Source organism: Prionailurus viverrinus, chromosome B4 (genome assembly GCF_022837055.1).
Source record: "Prionailurus viverrinus isolate Anna chromosome B4, UM_Priviv_1.0, whole genome shotgun sequence".
NCBI lineage: Eukaryota > Metazoa > Chordata > Mammalia > Carnivora > Felidae > Prionailurus > Prionailurus viverrinus.
Genome location: NC_062567.1, coordinates 14,967,866 through 14,981,554, shown reverse-complemented (window position 1 = coordinate 14,981,554; position 13,689 = coordinate 14,967,866). Strand labels below are relative to the sequence as shown.

The 13,689-nt window shown below is 36.1% G+C and overlaps 1 protein-coding gene across 1 annotated transcript in view; it reads right to left on the bottom strand.

Moving 5' to 3' along the window:
* The window catches only part of MALRD1 (MAM and LDL receptor class A domain containing 1), a 779,242-nt gene that overhangs the window by 447,290 nt on the left and 318,263 nt on the right, over positions 1-13,689 (bottom strand). Inside the window, exons 22-24 of the mRNA XM_047865740.1 lie at positions 12,579-12,735; positions 8,694-8,804; positions 4,385-4,598 (exon numbers count right to left, since the gene is read on the bottom strand). Of these exons, the coding sequence (XP_047721696.1) occupies positions 4,385-4,598; positions 8,694-8,804; positions 12,579-12,735 (482 nt within the window). The remainder of the gene's footprint in view (positions 1-4,384; positions 4,599-8,693; positions 8,805-12,578; positions 12,736-13,689) is intronic.

Below are 13,689 nucleotides of genomic sequence, written 5' to 3'. Positions count from 1 at the left end.
AACAACTGCAATTGCCTTAATGTTTAATAATATAATCTCTCTTTTTTGGTAAGTATTCTGTGTGTGCTTGCAAACAGTCAATATCTGCAGATAGTAAATACAGTGTTACATTTGCCCATTAAGTTCAGATTACTTACTAATTGTGTTGATTAAATATCCAGCATCCTTACTAATTAGGGTACAGAATTAAATTATTTCCAGCATGCGTGAGACCCTCTTAATTGTGTGTGAACAATAAATATGCTAATTGGAGTATATGGTGAAACAAAAAATATGGTTGCTTTCCAAAGGTGCATGTATATCAGTGGCAAAGATACGTTCAGATAAGATTTTAGAGTTGTTGGATGTACAAATCACTTTCTTCTTTGACCATATCCCATATTTTAGACATGTTATTTACATAATAAAGCCAAAAATAACATTTTCATTTTTCTGCCGAATTTTGTTTTCAGAGTCTATACTAATCTACAGAAAATTAAAGCAGCAAGTGCTTTTGTTTTTTAAAGGATTCTTTTATAAAATGATATAAAATATTACATTATCAGAGATAATCCATTCCTGTAAAAAGAGTTTTTAAATTCCTTCCACTATTCCTCCATGGTGTATTTCTACTTAAGGATACTTTGGAAATTAGAGTCATGATATATGATCAGTCTTTACCTAGAATTCTCAAGAAACCAACAATTAAAAACCCCAAATACAGTGGAATTTCAGGCTAAATATTTGACTAGTTACCAGCCAAATTTCTTGAAATCAGTTGCTATGGTAATTGTCAAGGTTTTTTCTTCCTATTCTCCTGGGTCTAATTAAAACATCAAAGTTTACATTATACACAGGATAATAACTCATAATTCATATAGCATATTCTAGCCACTCTATAAATAAAACATTTAATCCTGTAGAATGGGAATATAGGTGAATTTTTTAAATGTTTGTTTATTTTTGAGAGAGCAGAGCTCCTCACAAGCTCCTCTTGTGAGAGAGGACGGGGAGAGAGAGAGAGAGGGACAGAGGATCCGAAGCAGGCTTCGCGCTGCCAGCAAAGAGCCTGATGGGGGGCTCAAACTCACAAACTGTGAGATCATGACCGGAGCCAAAGTCAAATGCCTAAGCCACTGCCTCACCCAGGTGTCCCTAGGAGAATTTTTAAAACTACATAATAAAGGGGCACCTGGCTGGCTTAGCAGGGACAATATGCAACTCGGGATTGTGAGTTCAGGCCCCACATCGTGTGTAGCGATGACTAAAAAAAAAAAAAAAAAAATTAAATAAACTTAAAAAAATACATAATAGGAGCACCCAGGTGGCTCAGTTGATTAAGCATCTGAGTCAGTTTCAGCCCAGGTCATGATCTCCTGGTTTCATGAGCTCCAGTCCCACATCAGGCTCCCTGCTGACAGTGCAGATCCTGCTTGGGATTCTCTCTCTCTTTCTCAGTCTCTCTCAAAATAAATAAATAAACTTTAAAAATAATACGTAGTAAAAATAAACAATGTTATTTAAAAAATCATACTCATGAGGGTGCCTGGGTGGTTCAGTCAGCTAAGTGTCAGACTTCCAACTTGGGCTCGGGCCATGATCTCAGTCAGGGTTTATGAGTTTGAGCCTCACATCAGGGGCTGAGGATCTATTGTCTCCCTCTCTCCTTGCCCCTCCCCATCTTGCGCTTTTTTTCTCTCTCTCTCAAAAATAAATAAAGATTTAAAAAAACATTAATGTATGAGAACCAATATCAAAATGTGGGTTTCTTTTTAGGGTTTGTTCTGACTTTTTGTTGCCGTTGATTCGTTCTAATGAACTGAAAAAGTCATTCTTTTTTTTTTCTATATGCTGTAATATCTAGAAGCAATTCAGCCGTCATGCTCCAATATTACTGATATAAGTAACCCCACTCAAACTTTTAACAAGAGTGATCTGGCAATCAATTCACTAAAAAGCACCTTCTGGTACAACTTTCCCTCCAAAGTCTTATGATTACTTTTTTCTTTGTTTTCATACAAAAGGAGTACCAATATTATGCTAAGTGAAATAGGTCAGAGAAAGACAAATACCGTATGGTTTCATTTATATGTGGAATCTAAAGCACAAATGAAGAAACAAACAGAAAGCAGAATCAAACCTATAAATACAGAGAAGAGACTGAGGGTTGCCGGAGGGGAGGGGGAGGGGCAAAATGGGTGAAGGGGAGTGGGAGACATAGGCTTCCAATTATGGAATGAGTAAGTCATGGGGATGAAAAATACAGCATAGGGAATATAGTCAATGGTATTGTATCAGCCTTGTATGGTGACAGATGGTAGCTTGTGAGCACAGCATATTGTACACAGTTGCTGAATCACTATATTGTACACCTAAAACTAATCTAAGAGTATGTGCCAACTATACAAAAACAAAACAAAACAAAACACTACCAAGACAGTAAGGTCCCAGATTTTCAGACTCTCTTAGTACATCAGCATCCTTTCCTAAATACAGATAAAGCATTCCTAGAAATAGTTACAAACTTAGAACATAAATACACAGAGTACAGGGAAAACTTAACCATAAATAAATCGATACTTTAACTATTAAAAAATGGCATCAAATTTGATCTTGAGAAAGAGATACATTTGCCACATGACTATAAAATTCAAAAGCAAAATGTCTGTTCTATTTGACTGATAACCTAAGAGATTTCTGTGATACTGAAATGAAAGTGACAATGAAGAAAATGTAAAAGCATCTGATGCAGAAAGTAACTAAATATGCAGAAAATATTTATAAGGTAAAGATATATATTAATATAGAATTCAAAAGTCGCCAAATAGTTTTGCTTGGTTCATCTGTGGTAACAACAGATGTAAGAAATAATCCACAACTAAAGGAACAGTTACATGATATAAATAGGACTTCTACATGTATAACATTTTTATATGTCTTTTTAAGGTTCGGTTTTACACATAGCTGGAAGGGGAGCTTGGACAAAGAAGTGAATCATAAAATACCTGATTCTATGACCAAATCTGTCAACATCAGTCTTAAAACTGACAAAACATAACCACGTCTGTTAAGAGCTTCATCTATGGAATGCACTAATAATATGTGTCCCACTCACCCTGCAAGGCTTCTATGAAGATGAGGTAGAGATTAGTAGATAAAAGGGCTTTGAAATGTAAAAGTTCTATACAAATGTGAGCTCTTCTTACACTGAAGTTGTTCTGGATATTCCAGATTTGGTTCAACAGACCAAAAACAAAAACAAAACAATAAAAGGCTCAAACTATAATATTCTTGCTCAGAAATTATTACAAAGAGAATAATTTCTCAACCTTCATTTTGACAATCTGTATTCAGCTCATTTGCAATGAGATGAGGTAATCACTGGACTGCATTGCACAATTTACAGACTTACCCAAATGAGCATATATGGCCCATTTAGCTGAGGATATCTTAATAGGTGCTGTTTATTACGAATTGGTCTCCTGCAATATCATATAATTGATACATATATCCTTTAGAAGATCACTTTGTCTAATATATTACCTGGGTATTTATTTTTTTTAACAATTTATCACATCTCATAATTTACATAAAGGAATGACAACTCTAAAATGCATCAAAGGATAGAGGCTTGTCAGCCCTGCATGAATTGGCTTTGATGGATGCTTTGCTTGTCTTTTCTCCAAAACTTGCCTTCACATGAGAAATATTTGTTTCCATTCTGTTTGTCTTTGAAGACGCTTGTTTCCCAATCTATAGCCAGTTATCTCAAACACACCAAGCTCCCAACTTGATTTTTAAATGTTTATTTATTTTTAAGAGACACAGCATGAGTGGGGAGGTGCAGAGAGAGAGGGGGACAGAGGATCTAAAGCAAGATCTGTGCTGACATCAGTGAGCCCGACACAGGGCTTGAATTCATGAATGCTGAGATAATGACCTGAGCTGAAGTTGGATGCTCAACCGACTGAGCCTCCAAGGTGCCCCACCAACTTGTTTTAATGTTTTTGTTTGTTTTTGACAGAGACAGAAAGTGAGTGGGGGAGGGGCAGGAAGAGAGGGAGACACAGAACCCGAGGCAGGCTCCAGGCTCTGAGCTGCCAGTACAGAGCCCGATGAGGGGCTCAAACTCGTGAACCATGAGATCATGACCTTAGCAGAAGTCAGACGCTTAACCGAATGAGCCACCCAGGCACCCCCACCAACTCATTTTAAAATGAATTACAGTTCTAAATTTAGTGCTGAGAGAAAGAAAGAAACATATTTAAATAGGTCAATCACCTTACCTGCTCTGGGTGCTGAACCATACATACTTTTTCTATGTTTCAGCAATTAACACACCACATACAGTGCAAGGTTGCAGGAGATAAAGGCAAAAGCAAGGAAACAGAATACTTCCACTTACTGCAAATGAAAGGAGACTCATCTGAATTATCAGCGCAATCATTCACAAAATCACACAGCTTGTCCTTTGCAATGCAGTGCCTGTTTGCACACGTGAATTCTTGAGCAGTACACTTTCTGTCTGGGCTAAGTAGGGGGGAACAATCTTGAAAGGAAATATCATCCACTGCTACATCTCCCATGTAACTGACACCACGCTTTGCCCTGAGGACAATCTTTAAAAAAAAAGAAAGAAAGAAAGAAAGAAAGAAAGATGTCAATTGAGCCGTCCAAGCATTCAAAAATTGAGGCAAACATTAAATACAGGATTATCAGGCTGGAATCTTGCAACAATACTCCCATAATGAAACTGACCCAGGAAGTCTGAGGGTCATGTGATATCTGTGCCACCCTCAACACCTAAAATGTGAAAATGGCAATATCAGTGCCTCTTGTTTAGATTTTTAGGACAGGTGGCACCGAAAACCTGTAGGAGCCACAAACCCACCCACTGCTGCCTCTGTGGTTCTCTGATCCAAAACAATACCTGCTCATTTCTTACAGCCTCACTGCATATGGAGAGGAGGCCAATCCGGTGACAGAGAGCACCAAGAGAATGAGGATGTGATACACCCTGTATTCTGCCCAATTCTTGCCACTCCTCAGATCTATCCATGCCAACTATGTGAAAGCAAAGATATCAAACCTCAATAACATGAGCTGTTTTTTTTTAATTTCCCACATCTTTGAAATTAAAAAGATTTGGATTTGCCTTTGATTAATGTATGTGGTGAACAAAATCCTTATGTGTTCCACTGTTTGACAGCGAGCTTCCATTTATATGGAATCCAAAAGAATTAGAAATGATTAGAAATAATAACAGGAGTTGCTAAAATGTTTAGAAATCCCACCTTCAGTTTGTGACATTACCACTGCTTAGACGAACAATGAACACTGTTTCATGGAACATAAATAGTCACAAACTGTTTACTTTCAAATTTCTGAGTGAGATTAACTCAGAGTACTTCTGTTATATTTCTCTGCATGCCAAATATCTGTGTGTTAAGAAGTATTCATAAATTTTATTATTTTTTAAGTTTTGGTTGTTTTTTTGTTTGTTTCTTTGTTTTTTGTGAGAGAGAAGGAGATAGAGCGTGAGAGAGGGAGGGGCAGAGAGAAAGGGAGACACAGAATCTGAAGCAGGCTCTGGGCTCTGAGCTGTCAGCACAGAGCCTGATGTGGGGCTAGAACTCACAAGCTATGAGATCATGACCTGAGCCAAAGTCGTACACTTAACCAGCTGAGCCACCCATGCACCCCAGAAGTATTCATATATTCTAAAGAAAATTTAGAACAGTTAGAAATGAGTTAACAAGGACTAAAGATTTACCTCAGTGATTTTATACAAATATTTATTGTGCAAACTCAAGAGCACCTTTTCACCAAATCTAAACAATCATTTTTCATGAAAGAATTATCATTTTTCCTAAGATGTGTTATCCTTTTATATGACTATATGAAAACCTACATGTTTTCCTTTTAAGATGAGATGATAGAATAAATGCAAATAATGTCTCTCAAATTATCAAAACAAAAAATAAAAATTAAATTTCAAAAATTCATATAACAAATTTATATAAATTGTTCTTCATAACAGATATGCTGGAAAAGAAAAATAAATATGATAGACTGAGAGATTGGAAATTATTAAAAAGAGGCAAAACTGGAAAAATTAATAAGGACTACAATGTTTTTATAAGGAAATACTGATACACAAAAGGAAAAGGGTTCTCTATTGTCTGGATACATCTAACCATTTAAATATGTGATGCAATGTTCTGTAAATAAGAAATCAGATAAGTGTTCCCTTATTAATTTGTTCGTGTGCAGGCCTATAGACAGAATCTCAGGTATCTGCCATGTCCAAATGATCAAATCATTGCTTATGATCCCAATGGTCCATAAAATGTTAAGAGTCCATAGACTTGAATACGGATTACCCTTTTCTAAAAGAGTAATTTTATTTTTTTTTTCAGTAGAATAAAAGCAGGGTCAACTATCTTGAAAAAGCTGGGAAGCAATATGGCATAGCAGTTGGATTATGGACTGGTAGATAAACTGTCTATGTTTAAAGCCTATCTAAGCCATTTTGTAAAATACAACTAGAGTAAGTTTCCTAATGTGCAGGTCTTTCTGTATTCTAACCTAGAAAATGGAGACAGCAATTATGCAATTATTGGAAACACTAAAGGAATAAACATTTCAGAGTCATGGTATAGTACTTAGCATTTATGAAGAGCTATGTGAATGACTGTTCTAGTTATATACAAAACATTTTAAATAAATACTCTGTTTAAGTTTGAGGGCTCCCAAATAAAACTCTGAAAACCACCCAGTGCTGATTCAGATATTTCAAAAAATATCTTCTACTCTTACTCAACGATTAGAGGTATTCCTCTTTCTGAGGTGAAAGGGAATCGTATTGTAAAAATGGAAGAATCATGGAGAGTATGCCTGGCTCATCACTCTATCTCCAGTGCATGGGAATGAGCTTTGCCCATGGTAGGGTGCTTAATAAGTTTGTATTGTAGGAATGAGTGAATCACAAAAAACATCAAATATTTACAAGCCATTAATATCTAAGTTTAAGATTCAAACAACATGGGCATATTCCTCTTCAATAAAATTTCAATAAATGACAAACCAAATTTCAGAAAGGCTAAATTAATAATTAATTCTTCCTGCTGAAATCTCCTTTGTTATTTTGAACATGATTTTACTATATAAGCATTCTGCTTGCACAGAACTAGGTAAGAATTCATTGCTTGGGGTAGAGCCTATGTCTGGCAGCAGCAAAATCTTCCACATGTTCTTGCTGAGGCTCAGTTAAAAGACCTTGGACACTGAACAGGTGGAATCATTTTGATATTAAATTTCATGTTGTGTAATATGAAATTGCAGTCCAAAAATTGCACCTTCAGGGTGAACTTATTTCTTCTCAGTTTACTCAGTTAAATACAAATGACCCATAAGAAAAGTGGACTTCAGTGAGAGATCAAAAATATGTGGAATTCATGGGGTGCCTGGGTGGCTGAGTCAAGTAACCGTCCAACTTCGGCTTAGGTCATGATATCATCATTTGTGGGTTCAAGCCCCTCATTGGGCTTTGCGCTGACATTGTGGTGACTGCTTGAGATTCCCTCTCTCTCCCTCTCTCTCTCTGTCCCTTCCCCACTTGCACTCTGTCTCAAAATAAATAAACCTTTAAAAAATATATATGGAATTTATAACACCTATCATTCCAAGAAACTGGGGACAATGCTCTCTGTATCAATGCCTTTAGACAGCTGTAGCTAGTCTGGGCTTCCACTGGAATTGAGAAGGGCTGATCTATCAGACACAGCACATGACTGTACCTCCTGAATATTCACAGGAGAACTGGCTACTATTTCTACTTATGCAGAGGACCGGAAACACAATAATTAGCCAAGATATTGTATCTTCTATCTAGAGATAAATGGTTTTAAATTCATGAGATTAAGCTTTGTGCAGTTAAGACTAAGAAATGTTCCCAGCATAAATACCTCTGGATTCTCACTCTCCAGATCCAGGTCTTAAAAATCTTAATAGCTAAGCCTCATCTTCCAAGAAAACCCCTCTTCTGCGAAACACACACACACACACACACACACACACACAAACACACACACATCCACGAGCTCTTATTTTCTTGATAATCCATAAAAATCAAAACCCATACCAATTACCTTGGCAAGTAATTATCTTCAGTTCAAGCATTTTAATCTATGCCCTACGTGTTCTTTTTGTTTTAATTATTAGATACATATAGGTCTTATCCTCCTAATATTATTGTCATCTCCATGAAGGTAAAAACACAGCATCACACAATTTCGTGCTTCCCCAAAATATTTTTGAATTAAGTAAATTATCTCTAATAAATTTCAACAACATAATGTGCTTTCAAAAGTCTGTCGTTTTAATTAGGTTTGAAATAAATTTACATAATTACTCCAATGTCCCTGAGAATACATTTGTTAATAGGGGGAGGTGTTCTTTATATGAGGTAGGCCCATTATGAAGTGGAGCATGGTTGGCATTACATATTCCTAGAATATGGTTGTCTAACTAGGAGGAATTAGGACATCTGAAGCTCTAAGTTCCTTATGGAAATTCTACATGGAGTGGCAGGCATTCACGTAACACATCAGAAAGGGGATGGGAGGGCAGGAAGGCCATGAGCAGAGGAAATAAAGTAGGATTAGAGAAAAAAATCAACAGAATTTCATCACCCAACTCCTTGGATTACAAACCTGTATATGTGATTGAACGCCTAAAAACACTTCTACTCTTTTCCACTGTGCACCCTGCTGTCCACTTTGAGCCCACAATTTAGAAGTAACATTGTCTTTCTTGCTGAGTACCTACAGAAATAAATCAAGTAAGAGGTGTTAAAATATTCTGTCTTGATAAATTTTAAACATTTAGAATTCTCCCAGTGATTTTTTTAAATTTTAATATCAACATGAATTCCCTTGGAGAAAAGCAGGGACATTTTTCATTAGATGTCTTTGTTTTCTGTACAGCAATGTGTCTCCAGGGTACCTCACAAGCTTTGTGTAATAAAAGTCTACATGAATATCTGTCAGTCAAGTCCAAAGGATCTGGGCAACATTTAATTAAGAGCTCTTAACCACATCAGCTTTTAAAAACCTGACAGCAGTAACTATTGGAATTTTATGAATTAAATAATATTCATGGAGTCGACTAAAAAGCACTTATTACTTCACTTATTACTTACTAAAGCGCTTTTTCAAGATGACTTTACTTCCTTATCCTCTTGGGTTCAATAGGGACAGTGGTGTTATAGTGGGAGCCCATTCAATATTTTTAACAGCACACGTGGGTGGTACGTGTGGGCACTGACTCATGCTGTGATGGTAAGAGCTCCCTACCCAAGAGCCTTGAAAGCTCAAATTCTCCCCAGTACTATATCCTTATTCTGAAGGGAAATTCAGATTTGTCTTAGGCGACAAATTATCATGGCTCTCCTAGAATGCTACAAAATGAGCCAACAAGAGAGTAACTGAAGAGAACAGGGACAGGATAAAACAATTCCACATTTTAAAGTTAATTGACTTAGATGGCTAATTTAATTATATCACATTACTTTTCAAAAATACAATGTGTACAACCAAAAGAATCATTCTGGTAAAGGGTTTGTGAAGGTTTTGACTTTCGAAAGTGGAGGTAATCCTGTAATGGTTTTGTTATTGCTTTATTTATGATTAAATTCAAACAGTTATTTTTCTTGGAGTATAATTAACAAACTATTATAGCAGTAGAGTTTTTAGACCCTTTAGAATTTCTAATATGAGACTAACAAAAATACCACCAAAGTTTTGCTACATATATAATTTAAGTTAAAACAACGTATTTTCAAGGTCAAGAAAATACAATTTCTAAAAAAATAAAAATCATTTTTGATGAATACTTTTAAAAAATATGGGAAATAGATCTTTATACACATACCACTCTATATATAAATCACTATGAAAATGTATTCATGCACAAAAAATAATATCACACATTACTATTTTAATTATTTGAAAACTAATTACTTATATTTTAATAATATCTTATAATTTTTCACCTACTAATACAAACTTGTACCTGAAAAAAAGAATTTTTCAGATAATTAATTCTTAATCATAAAATACACCAGCTAAATAATTCTCATTTTTCTGATGAAAACCCTGCAGTAAGTTGTACTGATTGTTTTGCCAAAAACCATTTTTTGAAAGCCAATGTAAAAGAAGTGATAAGCTGTGGAGTGCCTGGGCGGCTCAGATGGGTAAGTGTGTGACTTCAGCTCAGGTCATGATCTCACAGTTTGTAAGTTCAAGCCCTGCATCGGGCTCTCTGCTGTCAGCACAGAGCCTGCTTGGGATCTTCTGTCTCTCTCTCTGTCTCTCTTTCTCTCTCTCTTTCTGCCCCTCCCCTGCTCATGCTCTTTCTCTCTCTCTCTCAAAAATAATAAAAGCATCTAAAAATTTTATAGAAAAAAAGTAAGTTGTAACTTTAATTCGTAAGACTCCTGAATGGTTTTAGATTATTAAATATGGACACATACTTCTTTAGAAACAAGTTTATTTTTAAATCATTACAGGTAAGGAGTCTGACCTATAATGAACAAGATAATTCTTCTAAAACCAATATATAAATTTAACATATTTCCAGGTAAACAAGTAAACAATAAAAACTACCTATATTTGTGAAATATGTGTATCTAAAACTTATTTGGAAAAATAAATGTTTAATACAGTCAGGAAAATCTTAGATTAATAGAGTGATCAAATGGAGAGCCAAAGTACCTAATTTTAAAATTATACTCAAGGTATGGGGAAGATGTGGTTAAGCAGCTGGTCTGCAGTCTGTTTCTCTCTCTTCATTGGACAGCATGTAACCTAACTGTAAACTCTTGGCAAATATGCTAAACATGGACTTCTTGGCAAACAAATTGATGGTATTTGACAAGGGGAGAGCCCTTTTCTGTGCCTGCTTTTAGCAAGATATCCCTGCTCTAAAACTGCTCGAGCTAAACAATTCTAGGACTTTGGGATTTATCGTTCAGACATGGCTTCCTGGAAAGTGCTACAAAGGCTATGAAACAGTACAAATGGAGATGTTTGAAAACTGAGTTGGCTTATTCTGTGTAAATGATGCATCTCTACATATTACTTAAAACCTCATATATTATATATGGCACAGCCAATATGGGAAAACAGGATCTAGGGATCTGCATTGAGATTCAAGAACCTCTCTCTGGTTTGCTTGTATAACTTGGTCTTCTAAAAGAAGCCAGGACCCTCTGGAAAAACAGATAACTCCAGGGATGGAACAGGATAAAAGTAACAGAAGTCTGGAACATCTGCTTAGACAGACATGAAGGAAATGCTCAAAGACTGATGGGCTTGTCAAAGAGACAAAAAGTCAGCTTAAAGAGTATCCTATGAGCATATCTGGGGCAAGGTAACAATCAATAAATAATAATAGATGATAACAAACTGAATACAAAACGAACCCATGAATCCACACTGATTTAAGTCAATAAATGGAGAGCTAAATGGAGAAGTGATTTTGTTGGTGGTGGTGTGGGTGATGGTGTTTTGTACAATAGAAAACCAATGTACAAATGTAAACAGAATAATGGAGTTAAAAAATCACAATTAAGCCATCATCATAGTCAAATTAATTCCAGCGAAAAATATTAAAGAATGCAAAAACTAGCAAGTAAAATGGACTTGAGAACAGGATTTTACATACCATCAAAATATCTCTTCACAAAATATTTATTGATAACACAGGGTATAAAAATAATGAGACCTATAGATATCATAAACTACCATTAGGATGCAATTAAAAGAATACAATATTGATGATATTATAACAAACATACATATTTAACATTAAATCTAAAATGAGTAGATTCTACATACTGGATTAGACTATAATATTTTAAAATACCAAGGTCCTAAGAGTCTAGAGAAGATTAAGGAATTATTCCAATTTGAAAAGCACTACAAAGAAATAACTGGGTACGATAAGTGATCCTGTATGGAATTTTTCCAATAAAAGATAATACTGGGACAATAGACCAAAAAAAAAAAAAATAGGAACTCTGAGTAAAGGTTATATTGGAGTTATCTGTGAGATTATTGAAACAGTTTGAGACAGTCTAAACAGTAATTCTGAAAACAGTTTCATTTTTTTCACAAGGAAAAAATTGAAAAAAGATAATTGGGAAACGTAGCAGCAATACCATCAGTATGAAGAGTGCACACTCAAACATCACCAAAGTGTGTCTAATCCATATGCACTATTCTCAGAACATTGGTATTCTTAGAACATTGGTACTAAAGCCTACATGAAACATTTCAAGTACAAAACTGTATTACAGAAGCTGTAACCTCGTAGTAAAGATAATAACCATAAACCAAATAGTAAAGCCAATATCCTACTAGCCATTCAGGTCCCATTCTGCTAAAGCTCTCTTTCAATCATACCATGGTGAAACTAGTAAGGCGCTGACAATTATCCATTGTCACTTATTAGCAAACTATATTTTAATACCACTAGACTGTACCGTATGAGTTTTTATAGAGAAGTTTTAAAAAGTACAATTGCTTAAGTAATACCTGGAGAGAACCAACCGTCGCCCCATTCATGTGAGTCCAGAACACCAGAGTACATTTTGGTCCCGTGCGTGAAATAACAGGAGTGAGTATATCAGCCATATCACCAAACTTTCCATTTGAGCTATCAGCATACAGATACCAGCCATCTGTGGTATTTCTGGGGAAAGTACAAAGCATTTATCAGATTAAAAAAAAAAAACAATAAAACAGAAGAGAATCATAAACTATAATACAGTTCATCATTTTTTGGGTATACTTTATATAGTTCATCATTGACCACAATTTATTGCTCTATAAGTTTTCCTAAAGTATAATAATGTTTTATAGCATAATGATAACTTATAATTTTCAACAGAAATAATTATTCTACTGCCTCTTACTTGTAGCCAAGAGATTGCCACAGTCTGTTCAAGACTGGCTACATCTGACCCCTTTCTGGGCACTGGGGACTAAGATAGCAGGCCTTGGCCTCATCTCATCCCTGAGACATTAGGACAGGAGAGTGGGAAGTCTTTCCTCCCACCCAGACGAGTTTTGCCCCCACGGATGCCTTTCTAAGGGAGTGTATTCAACGTTCATTTAAGACATAGCCTATTTGGGGGCACCTGGGTGGCTCAGTGAGTTGAGCATGTGACCGACCCAGATCACAATCTTGTGGTTCACAAGTTCGAGTGCCACCCCTGGCTCTGTGCTGACAGTTGGGAACCCAGAACTTAGAGCCTGGAGCCCGGGGCCCAGAGCCTCTTCAGATTCTGTGTCTCTGTCTCTGCCTCTCCCTCTCTCTGCCCCTTCCCACCGCGTCCTCTGTCTCTCTCGCTCTTTCAAAAATAAATAAAACATTTAAAAAAGTGTTTAAAGTGGGGTGCCTGCGTGGCTCAGTCGGTTAAGTGTCTGACTTCAACTCAGATCACGATCTCGCGGTCTGTGAGTTCGAGCCCCGTGTCGGGCTCTGGGCTGATGGCTCAGAGCCTGGAGCCTGCTTCCGATTCTGTGTCTCCCTCTCTCTCTGCCCCTCCCCCGTTCATGTTCTGTCTCTGTCTCAAAAATAAATAAACGTTAAAAAAATAATAATAATAAATAAATAAATAATGTTTAAAGAAATAGCCTAATT